The sequence below is a fragment of the Nycticebus coucang genome, chromosome 12 (assembly GCF_027406575.1).
Source record: "Nycticebus coucang isolate mNycCou1 chromosome 12, mNycCou1.pri, whole genome shotgun sequence".
NCBI classification, from domain to species: Eukaryota; Metazoa; Chordata; class Mammalia; order Primates; family Lorisidae; genus Nycticebus; species Nycticebus coucang.
Window position 1 is genome coordinate 82460342 of NC_069791.1, and position 19650 is coordinate 82479991.

The window sequence follows — 19650 nt, forward strand, 5'->3', positions numbered from 1 at the left end:
CCTGAGCAAGAGTGAGACCCCATCTCTACTTAAAATAGAAAAATTAGGCGGTGCCTGTGGCTCAGTGAGTAAGGCACCAGCCCCATATGCTGAGGGTGGCGGGTTCAAACTCAGCCTCGGCCAAACTGCAACAAAAAAATAGCCGGGTGTAGTGGCGAGTGCCTGTAGTCCCTGCTGCTCGGGAGGCTGAGGCAAGAGAATCGTGTAAGCCCAAGAGCTAGAGGTTGCTGTGAGCCGTGTGAAGTCATGGCACTCTACCCGAGGGTGGTACAGTGAGACTCTGTCTCTACAAAAAAAAAAAAAAAATAGAAAAATTAACCAGGCATTGTGGGGTTCGCCTGTAGTCCTAGCTACTCAGGAGGCTGAGACAGAAGTACTGGCTTGAGCCCAGGAGTTTGAGGTTGCTGTGAGGTAGGCTGAGACCAGAGCACTCTAGCCTGGGCAACAGAGTAAGACTCTGTCTCAAAAGAAAAAAAAAATTGATTCAACAACTCTAGCGTAGGGCTTAGGACCCTGCATTACTAGCAAAGTTCTGTGTGGTGGCACAGTGCTCACTGCAGACCGTATACACAATATGATCACTTTGGCATTTGCTCTTTAAGAGTCACTGCATCAGGCTCAGCGCCTGTAGCTCAGTGGGTAGGACACCAGCTACATACACCAGGAGTGGTCGGTTCAAACCCAGCCTGGGCCAGCTAAATAACAATGACAACTGCAACAAAAAATAGCTGAGCATTGTGGCGGGTGCCTGTAGTCCCAGCTACTTGGGAGGCTGAGGCAAGAGAATCACTTAAGCCCAAGAGTTAGAGGTTGCTGTGAGCTATGATGTCACAGCACTCTACCAAGGGGGACAAGTGAGTCTCAAAAAAAAAAGATTCACTGTTTCATCACTCAAATGTTCTTGAAGATATGCCATAATTCATGTCTCATTTGTTAATTTTTGCTGTAGTGTGAGTTTTACTTTTTTTTTTGCAGTTTTTGGCCAGGGCTGGGCTCGAACCCACCACCTCCGGCATATGGGGCCGGCGCCCTACTCCTTTGAGCCACAGGCGCCACCCAAATTTTACTTTTTGAGTAGAATCTGGAATCTAGAGGGTGTGCCCAGCTTCTGCTTAGACAGGCTATTTGGTTCTCAGTCCATCCACCCTCATGTGGGGAGGGGCATACTGGTGAGACTTTGGGTGAAAATTGGTTACGGTTCTTTTTTTTCTAAGACAGAGTCTCTTTATATCGCCCTTGGTAGTGTACTGTGGCATCACAGCTCACAGCAAACCTCAAACTCTTGGGCTTAAGTGATTCTCTTGCCTCAGCCTCCCAAGTAGCTGGGAGTACAGGGCCTACCACAATGCCTGGCTATTTTTGGTTGCAGTTGTTTAGCTGGCCCGGGCTGGGTTTGAACCTGCCAGCCCCGGTATATGTGGCCAGTGCCCTACCCACTAAGCTATGGGCACTGCCCTAGAAGAGCCTTTTAACATTTGAGGGAGCTGTGATCAGGAGAGAATGGGCATGTATGCCAAGGGCCAACTAGGGGGCAGGGATTGAAGGGAAGTGGTGGGTGGGTGAATTTGAGGAATTGAGGTGAAACCTGAGGGCTGGGCAGGAGCTTATAAAGGTCAATACAATCCTTAATTGTTATCTTTGGAGGGCCCTGTTATATTGGAAGTAAAATGCTCTAACTGTCCACATCATCTGAAAACCACAAAAGTCTATATCTGAGACTTGTCACAGACACATTGCCAGAGTCAAATGGCTTACCTCTATGAATGGCAAGAGTGGAAAAGCAAGATCTATTTGGGGTGAACTTGGCAGGTGGGCAGGTGGAAGGCCCAGCTTTAAAGCCTGTCGGGTAGATGGTCAGGGAAGTAAGACAGGGGCCTGGTACCGAAGCAGGGCAGTTGGTAAGGGCTTGGCCTCAGAACAAGGCAAGAGCCCTGCCTTGAGGATGACTCTTAAGTGAGTCACTGAGCTGTGTCCAGCTGGGGTAACAGATGGTGGAGAGGCCTCACCTGTGCGGGGGAGGGGGAACGAGGGATTGTCCAAAAAGGAGCCAATGGGGGCTATGCAGGAGCATCCTTTACAACCTCACATGGCCTTCTTTCAAGTTCATTCTCCCCTGTGGGGCCTTGGAGCCCTGTCCATACCTCCACCTACAGCCCTAGTCCTTCCTCTTCCCCCATCTGGTTTCCTGTGCCTGGCTTCTACCTGCAGAGAATCTGGCAAAGGGGCCACTGGAAAATGTTTCTCTTGGCTGTTGGATGCCCCTACTGTGCTGTTCTAGCCTCACAGCTGAGATGACAGAAGACTTGCCTCCTGACCAATAAACAAGGGCAGGTTAAGCCAACATGTCAGGTGGGATAGGGAACCTCTGCTCTGGGCACATTCCCTATTCCCTCAGTGCACAGGAAAGTTGGGCCTCAGGCACTAATCCCCCGCTATAGTGAAACATGGAGTGCTATGAAGAGATAGGCTCTGTTCTGGGTGCTTTATGTATTAATTCAGCCCACATGAGTGAGGAGATGCTATTGCCAAGTCCCATTTGGTAGGTGAACAAACAGTACCAGGATGTGAAGGGATTTAAGGTAGCCACTCACAGGAGGATTAGAGCCAGCATCAAAGCAGTCCTAGCCCTGTGGATGCTTGGTAGGGGCCTTTCCAGAACAGGGCCCCAAATCGTGGAGCAACTAGAGAGTGGAGGCAAAGCTGAGTGTGATGGGACAATGGAGAATAGCAAGGAGAAGGTCGGGACAAGAGCGGCGAGGGTAGGCTTGGTGCCTGTAGCTCAGTGGTTAGCATGCCGGCCACATACACTGGGGCTGGCAGGTTCAAACGCGGCCTGGACCTGCTAAAACAACAATGACAATTGCGACAACAACAAAAATAGCCAGTGTTGTGGCAGGTGCCTGTAGTCCCAGCTACTTGGGAGGCTGGAGCAAGAGAATCACTTAAGCCCAAGAGTTTGAGATTGCTGTGAGCTGTGATGCCACAGCACTCTACTGAGGGTGACATAGTGAGACTCTGTCTCAAAAATAGAATGGCGAGCGGAATGGAGCCGGAAAATTAGAAAGCCAACCCCTGTGTGCCAGACAGTGAAGAGGAGGCTGTGACACTAGGAATACCATACTTCTGTAAGTTAAGGGACACTAACCTCTTGTAAAAATGAGCAACAGAAAAAGTATCAAGGTCAAATCCCACACAAAGTTGCAAGATAAAAGCATGAAAAGCAGAATAACATCCCTCCAGTGTGAAAAGTGTATGAGGAAAACAGATCAAAACTATAACTTCTTTCAAAATGACATGAGACATTAAGGAAAAAAGGCACAGAAATAGCAAATCGGAGTAGTGAACCCCAGCAGTTGGGGGCTGGATGTTTGCCCCTAACCACTGTTTGTCACTGCCTTTGGAGAAATACCGCACTGGTCATGCCATATGGCCCTGAAAGACTCATTGTCCCTATGTGGATCCCCACTACTTAAAGCCACAGTTGGCTATTAAATTAAAATTACTTAAAATACATTTACTCCCCCAAACTAGCTACATTTTAAGTGTTCAGTAGTCACATGTGGCCAGTCCAAAGACAGCACCGATTTTTTTCTTTTTCTTTTTTTTTTTTTGAGACAGTCTCACTTTGTTGCACTCGGTAGAGTGCCAGTGGCGTAATAGCTCACAGCAACCTCAAACTCTTGGACTCAAGTGATTCTCTTGCCTCAGCCTCCCAAGTAGCTGGGACTACAGGTGCCCGCCACAATGCCCGGCTATTTTTTGGTTGTAGTTATCATTGTTGTTTAGCTGGCCCAGGCTGGGTTCGAACTGGCCACCCTGGGTTGCGTGTGGCTGGTGCTATAACCACTGTGCTACTGGTGTTTAGCCAGACAGCACCAATTTAGAATATTCCCATCAGTGTAGGAAGTCCTATTGGATAATGCTGAGTTAGAAGGTTTTATTTTATTATTTTTTTATTTGAGAGAGTCTCAGTCTGTTGCCCCAGCCTAGACTGCTGTGGTGCCATAGCTCATAGCAACAACCTCTGTCTCTTGGACTCAACTGATCCTCTTGCCTTAGCCGACAGAGTAGCTGGGACTCTAGGCATGCACCACCATGCCCTGCTAGTTTTTCTATTTTTAGTAGAGACAGTGTCTTGCTTTTGCTCAAGCTGGTCTCAAACTCCTGAGCTCAAGCGATCCATCTGCCTTGACCTCCCAGAGTGCTGGGATTACAGGCATGAGCCATTGCACCCAGCCGAGTTAGAAGGTTTTAAACAGGAGCATGGCAAGTGATGTGAGTGCGTTGGCCCAGGGGTAAGACAGTAGGAGCAATGAGGGCTGTGGTAAGCAGGAAAGCTCATGTCCTACCTAAAGGGGCAGCTGCTGCGTGGTTCTCGCCAATTCTGCCACATGGGAATGAGAGCTCAGTGTTGCTGGTCTCCTTCCTCAAGAGAAGCAGGAATTAAGAGTTTGTAAAAACTCTGGGCAGCGCCTGTGGCTCAGCGGAGTAGGGCGCCAGCCCCATATGCCAGAGGTGGCAGGTTCAAACCCACCCCGGCCAAAAACTGCAAAAGAAAAAAAAAAAAAAGAGTGTAAAAACTCACAATTTCTTTTTTTTTTTTTTTGAAACAGTCTCACTTTGTTGCCCTGGGTTGAGTGCCCTGACATCATAGCTCACAGCAACCTCAAACTCTTGGGCTCAAGTAATCCTCTTGCCTCAGTTTTTTCATTTTTAGTAGAGACAGGGTTCACTCTTGGTCAGTCTGGTCTTGAACTTGTCACCTCAGGCCATCCACCCGCCTCAGCCTCAAAGAGCCAAAACTCACAATTAAAAAAAACAAAAAATTGAAGTTTTACAGATGATGTGGATTAATTAAAGCTCTTCTTTTAGGCCTCTTCCAGCCTTGATTCTGTGAGTCATGGCTCTTGTGCCAAGCCACTCCCTTCTTTCCTCCTCTTACCTCTGTTTCTCACCCAGTTGGAAACTGGGTGGATGGAGGAGTGGACGAAGAGCCACTTCTTTCTGGTGGTGTCCTCAACAATCTGGTCTCTGGCCAGAATCTCAGAGGACAAGGTTCTGAGATGCCTAATGAGCTTTTTCCCCTTTGTATGATTCAAAGGGACATGGGCAGGGATGGGCCTTAGGTGGGGCATGCTATAATCCTGATTAGGCCAAGCACTGGACAAATTCACCCAGGCCTCAGAAGAAGGAAGGGCAGGGCAGGTGGAATACAATAATCCTCTACCCACTTTCCCCTTCCTCCCTGCCCCCAACAGTAAGGAGCGAAGGGTGACAACAAACCAAAGAGAACTTGGAAGGAAAGAGCTGGAATGATCTGCATTGTCACTAATCTAGCTGATTCTATGGGAGGTCAGTTGTCAGGGATCTTTCACAAGAGGAGACCAGGTCTTAGCAGTTCACCCCTGGATTGCACACGTAGTAGGGAGGAGTGCAGGCAAAGATCATGCAAATACTCTGTGATTGTGGGCTGGTAACTATAGCCCAGCTGTCAGTGTGCCCTGAAATAAAGCCGCCTGTTCTGGAGGAGCTAGAGAGAGCCCCGGAGCTGCACTGCCCCACTGTGCGCTGGATGAGGCCACGCTGCTGCCTCCGGGGCCTTACCAACTCTGCCAGCTCTGTGTATTTCTGTACCTTAGGGACTGGGAACGCTGTGATCTAAAGCCCTTTCCAGTACTGCAGGCAGTTTAGGGGAGGTACTTGATGAGAGTAAGGAATTGGCAAGGAACTCTGGAATTCTGTGCCTAACTGCTGTCAACAGTGCCCAGCAGAGGTGACATGTGGATGGGCCATGTCCTTCTGGGTAGGAGGAGAAAAGGAGATGCAGGCACCGGATTGGGGGAGGTGGTAATCTGAACCGGGGACAGAGGGGCCCCACCTGCACTCATCCTGTTGTGTCCTCTTGTTAGCTCTGGGCTTGGGAGTGACCATGGCCACTGAAGAGTCCATCATCCGCATCCCCCCTTACCACTACATCCATGTGCTAGACCAGAACAGCAACGTGTCCCGCGTAGAGATTGGACCAAAGACCTATATCCGGCAGGACAATGAGAGGTTGGTGTGGGGTCTGGGACACAGGGCTTGGGGCTCAGGGCTGAGGGGGCCTGTTCCTCCGCTGGCATGATCATCCTTTCCTCCCCTCTCCCAAGCAGGAGTGGCCCTTGCTTAGGTGACAAGGAGCTTTCTCTTTATTTATTTTTTTTTTTTAAGAGACAAAGTCTCACTTTGTCTCCCTTGGTAGAGTGCTGTGGCATCACAGCTCACAGCAACCTCCAGCTCTTGGGCTTAGGTGATTCTCTTGCCTCAGCCTCCCGAGTAGCTGGGACTACAGGCACACACCACAACACCTGGCTATTTTTTTGTTGCAGTTTGGCCAGGGCCGGGTTTGAACCCACCACCCTCGGTATATGGGGCCGCGCCCTACTCACTGAGCCACAGGCGCCGCCCAAGGAGCTTTTTCTTATATTTGTTGCCTTCTTTGGGAGTGGAGACCTGGGTTCCCTAGGTCTTCACACCTCCTTTCACCCCTCCAACAGGGTACTATTTGCCCCTGTGCGCATGGTGACTGTGCCCCCACGCCACTACTGCACAGTGGCCAACCCTGTGTCCAGGGATGCCCAGGGCTCCGTGCTGTTCGACGTCACAGGGCAAGTACGACTTCGCCATGCTGACCTGGAGATCCGACTGGCTCAGGACCCCTTCCCCCTGTACCCAGGGGAGGTGCTGGAAAAGGTACCAGCATGCCTCCTGCACCCCACCCTGCCTGTCATCCTTGTTCTAGTTCTGTGCTACCTTTTGAAGGGGAGGGACATTTGCTGGCTCCACCAGGGGCAGAATTGACTTATTGTCACTCCACTCATCTTCCCCAGCCACCCTCCCTTGTGTACGTGCCCCAAACAGACTTGCCCCTCTTCTTAGAACACCTAATCTTCCAGGCTCCAGAGCCTGCTAGAAGCACCCAGCCAGTCTGGCATTGAATGAACTCTGTCAAGGTTAGGCACTTCATTCACTCAGTGCCAGAGCCTGACAGGCAGTACCAAAGCAACAGTGGACAAGAACGGTTCAGGCTGTGAGGCCTGACCTGTTTCAGGGGATGCCATCACACACCTGTACCTCAAGCCAACCCCTCACCCATGCTGGCCTCAGGCCTAGGCCTGAGCAAGTGGGTACCCCTCCTTCATTTCTTTCTCCATTCTTCTGCCTTCCTACAATTTTATCATCTTTTACTGAGTTCCTCTACTGAGCCATTCCGCTTCATACTGAATGCATAGTAACAGGACCAGAGATGGGTGGCACCTGTGGCTCAAAGGGGTAGGGCGCCGGTCCAAAATGCTGGAGGTGGTGGGTTCAAACACAGCCCCAGCCAAAAACCACAAATAAATAAATAAATAAAAAGCAAAAAAAAAGTAACAGGACCAGAGGAGCTCTTAGAGACATTTGCCTCCACTTAGATGCAAATATTTTGGGGAAGAAGTGTGTGTAGAGAGAGAGAATGATGAATAATAATTAAAACATTAACCCTTAAGGAATGTGAGTGGAGAGTGTATAGGGATTCTTTGTACTTTTTGTAACTTTTCTATAAGTATGAAACTGTCAAAATGAAAGCTTTTTTTGTTTGTTTGTTTTTGACACAGAGTCTCACTTCGTTGCCCTTGGTAGAGTGCTGTGGCATCATAGCTCACAGCAACCTCAAAAGTTGGGCTCAAAGCAATTCTTTTGCCTCAGCCTCTCTGGTAGCTGGGTCTATAACACCCAGCTATTTTTGTTGTTGTTGTTGTTGAGACAGGGTCTCATTTTTGCTCAGGCGGGTTTCAACCTCCTGAGCTCAAACAATCCACCCGCCTCAGCCTTCCAGAGAGCTAGGATTAGAGGTGTGAGCCACCATGCATGGCCCATTCCTTTCCACTTGCTTTTCTTTCTTTTTTTTTTTTTTTGTAGGGACAGAGTCTCACTTTATGGCCCTCGGTAGAGTGCCGTGGCATCACACAGCTCACAGCAACCTCCAACTCCTGGGCTTAAGCGATTCTCTTGCCTCAGCCTCCCAAGTAGCTGGGACTACAGGCGCCCACCACAACGCCCGGCTATTTTTTGGTTGCAGTTCAGCCGGGGCCGGGTTTGAACCCACCACCCTCGGTATATGGGGCCAGCGCCTTACCGACTGAGCCACAGGCACCGCCCCCCACTTGACCCTGCCCACCTCTGTTCTGTTTCAGCCCCTGCCCAATACCATGCCTACTCTGGGCATTGTTATTCTCCTCTGGCCCTGTGAACCTGAACTCCAGTCTCTCCTCCTCAGTCCCTCCCTTCCTTCTCCATTGTGGCCCTCAAGACTTTTGATCCTAGTTTTCTCTCCCATCAGATTCTCTTTTAAGGTTTTTTCTGACCCTGACCAGACCTTATTTTCACACTTCTCACACCCTCTTATGCCCTTGTCCTTGACCAGGGTTACCTCACCACCTATCTTTTCCATTCTTACACTCAGGAGGGGTTAGAACAGTCACAGCCAGGGGACAGGTCCACCACCATGACAGGATTAGGAACAGCTGATGGCTTAAGAGTTTCCTTCCAACCCAGGCTCCGGTGGCCAGTTCTCTTCTTTCTAACGAGCTTCCTATTCCTTGGTTCTGTCTGTTGCAAAATATTTATTGTTCTCAGCAGTCTTATTTTCTGCCTCATTCTTGAACCACTTGGTCACCTACTTAGTTCAAAATTGAGGCCATGTGGCAGAATGTGTGTCAGTGTCCCATCCCCATTACCTTGTACCTACCCTGAACTCCTTTCCACCTGTTAGAGCCTTGAGATTTTTTTTCCTCTGTCTCTTGCGACTGTGTTCCTCACCTGTCACTTCTCTCTCCTTTCTACTTTTAACTTCTCTGCTACTGATCCCTTTCTCTTGGCCAGTAAACATGCTCTGTTGCTTCCATGGTTTTCAGGCCTTAAAGGTTTACTTGTGTAAGATTCCTTTTGGGGGGAAGAGAAGGGAAGAGCGGGCATAAAAGGTGAGTAAAATTTTGTTTTAAAGCTTTTCATTCATAAGACTATGAAGTCCTCTCTCTGACCTCCCCCATCATACCTGCTCTCCATTCACCAGAGGCTATCATGCTCTGTGTCTTCACTGACAGTGTATTTATTTATTTATTCCTTTTTTTGTTTTTGCTAATACTCTTTTTAAAAAAACATTCAGATTAATACAAGGGTACAAACAATTAGGTTACAATGTTTGCATTTATTTATGACTTTTAGAGACCAGGTCTCACTCTGTCAGAGTGCAGTGGAGTGCGGTGGCATGATTATAGCTCACTGTAAACTTGAACTCTTGATTTCAAGTAATCCTTCCACCTTAACCTTCCAAAGTGCTAGGGTTACAGCTGTGAGCCACTGTACCTGGCCTCACCTATATCTCTATACTACCTAGAGAGATCCAGTGCACACTAGGCCAGGAAATATTTATTCAGCTTCCTGGATACTTCTACATCTCTCACTGAGCTCTCTACCCATTTTCCCTATAGTAGGTTACTAGCTCAGGTCAGCCTCTAAGCTCTTTCTGCAGAGGAAGGTATGTCTTGGTTCATCGGTAATGCCATTCTCTTGCTTGGTCAACTCCATGCCCTAGTTCCTTAGTCCAGATTGTCTTGGGACCACTCCTATCTTAGATATTCCCAGGGAATTATTTGGGGACACATAAGGATTAATGCCATGGCCTTTGACCTCCAGGGTCAGCTTGGTGCCTGTAGCTCAGTGGTTAGGGCACTGGCCGCATGCACCAGGGCTGGTGGGTTCAAACCCAGTCCAGGGCCTGCTAAACAACAATGACAACAACAAAAATAGCCGTGTGTTATGGTGGGCACCTATAGTCCCAGCTACTTGGGAGGCTAAGGCAAGTGAATCGCGTAAGCCCAAGAGTTTGAGGTTGCTGTGAGCTGTGACTCCATGGTACTCTACTGAGAGTGACACAGTAAGACTCTGTCTCAAAAAAAAAAAAAACAGTGTCAGCGTTGACCCCTAGAGTCACAGCATTGAATGCCCTATGTCCTCCCTTCTACCCCACTAGGACATCACCCCCCTGCAAGTGGTCCTGCCCAACACTGCCCTCCATCTTAAGGCATTGCTGGATTTTGAGGATAAGAATGGAGACAAGGTGGTAGCAGGAGATGAGTGGCTATTTGAAGGACCTGGTAAGTTCTTTCTCCATTGGGCCTGAATCAGGGTCAGGGGTTTCCCGCCTTCCTACCACAGCCCTAATATTTCTAACCTTCTACCTCTTTCACTTTCCCTTCCTAGGCACATACATCCCCCGTAAGGAGGTGGAGGTCGTGGAGATCATTCAGGCCACGATCATCAGACAGAACCAGGCCCTGAGACTAAGGGCCCGCAAGGAATGCTGGGACCGAAATGGCAAGGAGAGGGTGACAGGTAGAGTCACAAAGAGACTGGTGGTAGGTGGACAGGAGGATCCTTAACTGCAGAGGAAATAGAGGAAGGCGGGGGATGTGGGGGGCGGGGAGAGGAGTCACTTGCAGCCAGGGGAAGTGCTTTCATGGCCTCTCCCAAAAGCTGTTGAAGGCTGCCCACTGTTTCCTCTCCCCACTTCTTTCACACTGGCACTCCCCAGGCCCTGACCCTGTGATCATAACCATACTGAGTAGCTCTTCCCTCCCCCACCTTCACCAAGAGCTGTGGGCACTGACCATGTCTTATCTGGTTCTGGCTCAACAAAGCACATGTTCAAATACAATTAACAAATATAGTGTTTATTCTGTGCCAGATATGGTTCAAAATGCTTTGTAAGGTGGGCGTGGTGGCTCACGCCTATAATCCCAGCACTTTGGGAGGCTGAAATGGGAGAATAGGTTGAGCCCAGGAGTTCAAGTCTGGCTTAGGCAACATAGCAACATTCCAACTCTACAAAAAAAATAAATCAGCCAAATGAAAAATCAACTGCCTATAGTCCCAGCTACTAGGAGGTTCAGGCAAGAAGGATAATTTGAGCTCATGAGTTTGAGGTTGCAATGAACTGTGATTATGCCACTGCATTGTAGCCCTGGTAACAGAGCAACATCTATATTTTGAAAAAAGAAAAACATGCAGGCAGCGCCTGTGGCTCAGTGGATAGGATGCTGGCCCCATATATCAAGGGTGGCGGGTTCAAACCCGGCCCCGGCCAAACTGCAACAAAAAATAGCCGGGCATTGTGACGGGCATCTGTAGTCCCAGCTACTTGGGAGGCTGAGGCAAGAGAATCACCTAAGCCCAGGAGTTGGAGGTTTCTGTGAGCTGTGACACCACGGCACTCTACCAAAGGCGATAAAGTGAGACTCTGTCTCTAAAAAGAAAAAAAAGAGGGCGGCACCTGTGGTTCAGTGAGTATGGCTTCAACCCCATATACCGAGGGTGGTGGGTTCAAACTCGGCTCTGGCCAAACTGCAACAAAAAATAGCTGGGTGTTGTGGCAGGCACCTGTGGTCCCAGCTACTGGGGAGGCTGAGGCAAGAGAATCGCCTAAGCCCAGGAGCTGGAGGTTGCTGTGAGCTGTGATGGCACAGCACTCTACCAAGGACAATAAAGTGAGACTCTGTCTCTAAAAAAAATAAAATAAAATAAAATAGGGCAGCACCTGTGGCTCAAGGAGTAGAGTGCTGGCCCCATATACTGGGGGTGACAGGTTCAAGCCCGGCCTCGGCCAAAACTGCACAAAAATAAATAAATAAATAAAATAAAAAAAGAAAAGAAAACATGCTTTGCAAATGATACCTGTAGTCTTCAAACCACCTTGAGGTACTACTATTCCCATTTTCCATCTGACAAAACTGAGGCACAGAACTCTGGTTGCTCTCTCTGAGTGTGTGGCCATACAAGGTAGGGTGGGGACTCGCACCCAGCACTCTGGCTTTGCGAATAAACCAAAGGAAATCTACAACCGTAATAGGAATTTCTGTTCATTTTAGGGAAAGGACAAAAATTGGTCTTTGGAGGTTAGAGAAGGCATAGCCAGGTGTTGGCATAGCAGCAACTTGAGCATCTTAGAAGGGCTTTTTTTTTGTAGAGACAAGAGTCTCACTGTACTGCCCTCGGGTAGAGTGCCGTGGCGTCACACGGCTCATAGCAACCTCTAACTCTTGGGCTTCCGCGATTCTCTTGCCTCAGCCTCCCGAGCAGCTGGGACCACAGGCGCCCGCCACAACGCCCGGCTATTTTTTTGTTGCAGTTTGGCTGGGGCTGGGCTTGAACCCACCACCCTCGGCATATGGGGCCGGCGCCCTACTCACTGAGCCACAGGTGCTGCCCTAGAAGGGCTTTTTTATTCTCTTTATAAAGGGATTCAGTTTCCTCTGGCTTCAAAAGAATGAATGAATACAAGGACTTCTGTTGGGCCTTCAAGCTTGAAAGCAGTGGCATCTTTTCACTTAAAAAGTCCTGCCAGTCCCTGTTGTCTGAGCATGGTAAGGGGTGATGGAAAGCAGGCTGGGTGACCTCAAACCCTAACCTCCCACTCTTGGCCTAGGAGAAGAATGGCTGGTCACTTCCGTGGGGGCATATCTCCCAGCAGTGTTTGAGGAAGTTCTGGATTTGGTGGATGCTGTGGTCCTTACAGAAAAGGTTTGTCCCCTAGGGGGATGGGTTACAGGACTTGGAGCTAGGAAATACTCGGGGTGCAGAGAATGGCAGTGGATAACATGAGACTAAAAGGCAAATGGTGCTGCTGAGGTCACTAAAAAAATTAGTTCAGAGGTCAGATCACGTAAGGAGTATTCCAATCATCTGAAAGGGTTGAAAAGTCCCCCTGGGGCTCGGTACTGTAGCTCAGTAGCTCAGCGGTTAGGGCGCTGGCCACATAAACCAGGGCTGGCGTGTTCGAACCCGGCCCTGGGCCTGCTAAACAACAATGACCACTACAACAAAACATAGCGGGCATTGTGGCAGGTGCCTGTAGTCCCAGCTACTTGGGAGGCAGAGGCAAAAGAATTGCTTAAGCCCAAGAGTTGGAGGTTGCTGTGAGCTGTGATGCAACAGCACTCTACCCAGAGTGACAAAGTGAGACTCTGTCTCAAAAAAATAAATAAGTAAATAAAAAGTCCTCCTGGGTTGATAGAAATTCAGATCTGGGAGCACTTAGTGGCCAAGGAGGTTCCCAGATCCCCTGAGGAAGTTGGAGGTAGGTTCCTTAAATACCAAACACCTTTCTCTGCAGACAGCCTTGCACCTCCGGGCTCTGCAGAACTTCCGTGACACGAGAGGAGTGGCCCGACGCACTGGGGAGGAGTGGCTGGTGACCGTGCAGGATACAGAGGCACATGTGCCAGATGTCCACGAGGAGGTGCTAGGGGTTGTGCCCATCACCACTCTGGGCCCCCGCAACTACTGTGTGATTCTCGACCCTGTCGGACCAGATGGCAAGAACCTGCTGGGGCAAAAGCGTGTGGTCAAGGTGAGCCCTTCCATGCCCCCTAGAGGCCTGCCTTGGGAGCAAGTGCCCTTCAGTGGCATGAGGCCCTCTCCTTCTCTCCCTTCTCTGCCAGGTACATGTTCTAGGAGCACCCTCTGTCCCTTTGTACTTGTAATACTCTATGCCTGCAACATTATCCTGTGTGATTCCTGGGTAGCCTCTGACTTACCCCTCAGATGTCAAGTTCCAGGCCCCTTTTGGGAAAGCTACTTGGCCTTCCCCCATGCCACAAGACACGGAAACACTCTCTTATGGTTGTGCATCACTTAAGAATGGGGATCTTTTCTGAAAGATGATCATTAGGCAATGTTGTCATTGTGAGAAATTGTGTGTAGAGTGTACTTACACAAACCTAGATGGTCTAGCCTTCTACTTACTTAGGCTAGTTGGGATAGCATGTTGCTTCTAGGCTACAAACTGGTACAGCACATTACTGTACTGAATACTGTAGACAATCGGAACGCAGTGGTATTTGTGTGTCTAAACATAAAAAAGGTACAGTAAAAATACTGTATAAGTGGGCGGTGCCTGTGGCTCAAAGGGTAGGGCGCCAGCCCCATATGCCGGAGGTTGCGGGTTCAAACCCAGCCCTGGCCAAAAAAAAAAAAGAAAAAATACCGTATAAGTAAGAGATCCATTATAATTTTACAGGACCACCATCAATTAAAATGTTATATGGTGTGTGATTGTATTTCACATTTCTTTTTTTTTTTAATTTCAGATTAATATGAGGGTACAAACTATCAGGTTACAATGTTTACATTTGTTAGGTAGAGTCCCTGTTGTAGTTGTGTCTCACACCCAGGAGGTGTGCCGTTTACCTTGTCATTGTGCCTATTAGGATTGGGAACACACCAATCCTTCTCCCTTATTCTCTCTCCCCCTCTTCCCTTTCCTCTCCCTTCCCTATTTTACATTTCTTGAGTGGAAACTGTCATTTTTTTCCTTTTATTTATTTATTTTTATTTTTTTGGCTGGGGCTGGGTTTGAACCCACCACCTCCGGCATATGGGACCAGCGCCCCACCCCTTTGAGCCACAGGCGCCGCCCCATCTTTTTTTTTTTTTTTTTGAGACAGAATCTCACTTTGTCACCCTCTGTAGAGTGCTGTGTGTTTATAGCTCACAGCAACCTCAAACTCTTGGGCTCAAGTGATTCTCTTGCCTCAGTCTCCCTAGTAGCTGGAACTACAGGCGCCCGCCACAACACCTGGCTGTTTGTTTGTTTAGCAGGCCCTGGCTGGGTTCAAACCCACCAACCCTGGAGCACCCTAACCACTGAGCTACGGGTGCCCAGCACTGGAGAAGCAACCAAACTTCTTCTTTTTTTTTTTTGTAGAGACAGAGTCTCACTTTATGGCCCTCGATAGAGTGCCGTGGCCTCACACAGCTCACAACAACCTCCAACTCCTGGGCTTAAGCGATTCTCTTGCCTCAGCCTCCCAAGTAGCTGGGACTACCAGGCGCCCACCACAACGCCCAGCTATTTTTTGGTTGCAGTTCAGCTGGGACCGGGTTTGAACCTGCCACCCTCGGTATATGGGGCTGGCGCCTTACCGACTGAGCCACAGGCGCCGCCCAAGCCCATCTTTTATTTATTTTTTTTGAAGCAGAGTCTCTGTTGTCCTGGGTAAAGTGTTGTGGTGTCATCATAGCTCACAGCAACCTCAAACTCTTGGGCTCAAATGAGCCCCTACCTCAGCTCCCCTGGGACTATAGGCACCTGCCATAAAACCCGGCTAGTTTTTTCTTTTCTTTTCGTTTTTGAGACAGAGTCTCACTCAGTTGCGCTGGAGTTGAGTGCCATGGCGTCTTAGCTTACAGTAACCTCAAATGCTTGGACTCAAGCGATCCTCTTTTTTTTTTTTTTTTTTTTTTCTTTTGTTTAGCAGGCCTGGGCTGGGTTCAAACCCACTAGCCCTGTTGCATGTGGCTGGCACCCTAACCACTGAGTTACAGGCGCCCACACTCAAGTGATCCTGTTATCTCAGCCTCCTAAGTAGCTGGGACTATAGATGCCTCCACAACACCTGGCTAGTTTTTCTATTTGTAAGACACAGGGTCTCACTTTGCTTAGGCTGGTCTCGAACTCCTGAGGCAATCCACCTGCATCAGCCTTCCAAAATGCTAAGATTACAGGCATAAGCCACCTGGCCCTGGCCCAGCTTTTTTTTTTTTCTTTCTTTCTTTTTTTTTTTTAGAGACAGAGTTCTTACTTTATCATCCTCGGTAGAGTACTGTGGTGTCACAGCTCCAAGCAACCTCCAACTCCTGGGCGTAGGTGATTCTCTTGCCTCAGCCTCTTGAGTAGCTGGGACTACAGACGTCCACCACAACGCCCAGCCATTTTTTGTTGCGGTTTGGCTGGGGCCAGGTTCAAACCCCGCCACCCTCGGTATATGGGGCCGGCACCCTACTGACTGAGCCATAGATGCTGCCCTTTTTTTTTCAAATTTCTATTTTTGGTTGCAGCCATCACTGTTGTTTGGCGTGCCTGGGCTGGATTCAAACCCACCAGCTCAGGTGTATGTGGCTGTCGCCTTAGCCGCTTGAGCCACAGCGCTGAGCCAACCTCTGCTTCTTTAATAGAGGAAAAATAGAGACCTGCTCAGGCTGGTCTCAAACTCCTGAGCTCAAACAATCCACTGGCCTTGGCCTCCCAGAGCGTTGGGATTACAGGCGTGAGCCATCCTGCCCTATCCTCTTTGTCATCTTTCATGAAACAGATCTCTTGGTTTGCTCTCCTCCCCACCCCCTACCTAATCCTCTCTCTGAACCATATACATGAGAATACAGGGTTGGCAAACTGTTAGAGGCCAAATAGTCGATATTTTAGGCTTTGTGAGTCATACAGTTTCAGTTGAAACTATTCATTGCTGCTGTTGTATGGTGAGAGCAGCACACAGTCTGTAAACAAAAGAGAGAACTGCTGCATTCCTGGGAAGTTTTATTTGTAAAAACAAGAGGCAAGGCCAGGCCACAGTGACTCAGGTCTATAATTATAGTATTCTAAGAGTCTGAGGTGGGAGGGTCGCTTGAGCTCAGGAGTTAGAGACCAGCCTGAGCAAGAGTGAGACCCTGTCTCTACCAAAAATAGAAAAACTAGCCAGGTGCTGTGGCGGGTGGCTGTAAGTCCACTCCAGAGGCTGAGATAGGAGAATGGCTTGAATTCAAGAGTTAGAGCTTACTGTTCTAGGCACCCCTAGCCTGGGCAACAGAGTGAAACTGCCTCAAAAACAACAACAACAAACAAACCAACAAAAAACAGGAGGCTAAAAATGTAGAAACAACCCATTTGTCCATCACCTGATGAATGATAAAATGGAATATCATTTAGCTATAAAAGGAAATGAAGTACTTATACATGCTCCAGCAGCAATGAACCTTGAAAACGTTATGCTAAGTGACAGAAGCCAGACGTTAAAGAGCACATATCATATGATTCCATCTATATATGGTGTCTAGTTTAGCTAAGTTCCTAGAGAAAGAAATAGACTAGTGGGGTGGCACCTGTAGCTCAAAGGAGGAGGGCGCCGGCCCCATATACCAGAGGTGGCTGGTTCAAACCCAGCCACGGCCAAAAACTACAAAAAAAGAAAGAAAGAAAAGAAAAAGAAATAGACTAGTGGTTGGTAGGGAGTGGTAGTAATTTCTATTAGATATAGAATTTCTTTTCAGGGTGATTAAAATATTCTAGGCTTACAAAGTAATTATGTTTGAGGGTGGTGCCTGTGGCTCAAGGAGTAGGACACCAGCCCCTTAAACTGGAGATGGTGGGTTCAAACCCGGTGCCAGCCAAAAACTGCAACAACAACAACAACAACAAAAAACAAAAACAAAGTAGTTATGGTTGGACAAGTTAGAATATACTAAAATAACTGACTTGTATACTTGTATATTCCAAATGGGCAAATTTTATATGTAGATTATAGCTCAATAAAAATACATATTAAAAACTTGGCAGATTTAGGGCGGTTCAGTCGGTAAGGCGCCGGCCCCATATACCGAGGGTGGCGGGTTCAAACCCGGCCCCGGCCAAACTGCAACCAAAAAATAGCCGGGCGTTGTGGCGGGCGCCTGTAGTCCCAGCTGCTCAGGAGGCTGAGGCAAGAGAATCACTTAAGCCCAGGAGTTGGAGGTTGCTGTGAGCTGTGTGATGCCATGGCACTCTACCAAGGGCGAAAAAGTGAGACTCTGTCTCTACAAAAAAAAAAGTTGGCAGATCTAGTTGTAAAATCAGAGTTTGCCAACCCCTGAATTATACCATCCTAAGAAAACAAAGCATGGGAAAAATGAAGAAGAATAATAGGTTTGGTTTTTTTTTTGTAGAGACAGAGTGTCACGTTATCGCCCTTGGTAGAGTGCCGTGGCCTCACACAGCTCACAGCAACCTCCAACTCCTGGGCTTAAGCGATTCTCTTGCCTCAGCCTCCCAAGTAGCTGGGACTACAGGCGCCCGCCACAACGCCCGGCTATTTTTTTTTTTTTGGTTACAGTTTGGCCGGGGCCGGGTTTGAACCCACCACCCTCGGTATATGGGGCCGGCGCCCTACCGACTGAGCCACAGGTGCCGCCCAGAATAATAGGTTTTGTTTAACCACTTAGTTTGTGAGGATCCAGGTCCTGACATTTACGGAATTTTTCATGGAGTTGTTTGATCAAAGGAGACTCTGTAGGCATTTGTATAGAGCATCAGAATGTCCAAATAACACTTCATACTACTATAATGTGAGAGTGGGGTGTGTTTTTTCTTTGTTTTTTTTTTTTGTTTGTTTGTTTGAGATGGTCTCACTCTGTCACTCAGGCTAGAGTGAAGTGGTGTAATCATAGCTCACAGCAACCTCAAATTCCTGGGCTCAAGTGATCCTTCTGCCTCAGCCTCCTGAGCAGATAGGACCATAGGGTGTGCTCAGCTAATTTTTTAAAACAATTTTTATAGAGGCAGGGTGCAGTGGCTCATGCCTGTAATCCTAGCACTCTGGGAGGCTGGGGCGGATTGCCTGAGCTCATAGGTTCCAGACCAGCCTGAGCCAGAGCAAGACCGCGTCTCTAAAAATAGCCAGGCATTGTGGCGGGTGCCTGTAGTTGTAGATACTTGGGAGGCTGAGGCCCTAGGAATGAAAAGAACCTCCTTCCCTGTGCCTATATCCTGGTGGAATCTTTCCTTTGCTACTAAAACTAAAAGGATCACTTGAGCCCAAGAGTTAGAGGTTGCTGTGAACTATGATGCCATGGTACTCTGCCGAGGGCGACAAAGCAAGACTCTGTCTCAAATATATACATAATTTTTTTTTTTTTAATGGAGACAGAGTGTTTTGCTTTGGCTATGTTAATTAATCCTCTCACCATCTCAAAGTGTTGGGATCACAGGCATGAGCCACTGCACCCAGCTTAGGGTGTGATTTTGGGCTCCTGACCTCCACACATGCCAAGATAGCATGGGGCTGGGGAGGTGGCTCCAAGACACATACAACCCCAAGTGGCCACTATTCCTAATCCCATGTTTCCCTACTAGGGAGAGAAGTCTTTTTTCCTCCAGCCAGGGGAGAGGCTGGAACGAGGCATCCAAGATGTATATGTGCTGTCAGAGCAGCAGGGACTGCTGCTGAGGGCCCTGCAGCCCCTGGAGGAGGGGGAGGATGAGGAGAAGGTCTCACGCCAGGCTGGGGACCACTGGCTCATCCGTGGGCCCCTGGAGTATGTACCGTCTGCCAAGGTGGAGGTGGTTGAAGAACGCCAGGCCATCCCTCTGGATGAGAATGAAGGCATCTATGTGCAGGATGTCAAGACCGGAAAGGTAACAGCCAAGGGATGGGTAGTGTCCCTGCTGTGTGGCCACAGCGGCAGCTTCTTCTAGGTAAACAGGGAGATGCTGATGGAGAGAGGTACATGGTAGAGGTTGGAGAGGGTACTTCAGCAGCACAGATGGCAGCATCTGGGTGGGTGGGCTGGCTGGTAGGTATGGGGGCATTTTGTGGAGTATTTTCCATTGTTTTGTCTTAAACATTTAATTTCAAACTTTAGAAACTCCTGCTGAGAGGATGAGCCAAGTTTTAGGATAGTGACTATGCCCTCCTACAGATCTGGCCCCTAGTATACAGGTCTGATGAGAGGGCCCTAGGAATGAAAAGAAACTCCTCCCCTGTGCCCATATCCTGGTGGAATCTTTCCTTTTGCTACTAAAACCTATTAATAAAACATTGACTT

General features: G+C 48.6%; 1 protein-coding gene across 1 annotated transcript in view; it reads left to right on the forward strand.

Moving 5' to 3' along the window:
• Nucleotides 1-19650, forward strand: part of MVP (major vault protein) — a 32381-nt gene that overhangs the window by 5154 nt on the left and 7577 nt on the right. The window contains exons 2-8 of the mRNA XM_053555033.1: nt 5910-6054; nt 6537-6732; nt 10052-10175; nt 10282-10413; nt 12503-12597; nt 13190-13426; nt 18959-19240. Of these exons, the coding sequence (XP_053411008.1) occupies nt 5930-6054; nt 6537-6732; nt 10052-10175; nt 10282-10413; nt 12503-12597; nt 13190-13426; nt 18959-19240 (1191 nt within the window). The 5' untranslated portion in view covers nt 5910-5929. The remainder of the gene's footprint in view (nt 1-5909; nt 6055-6536; nt 6733-10051; nt 10176-10281; nt 10414-12502; nt 12598-13189; nt 13427-18958; nt 19241-19650) is intronic.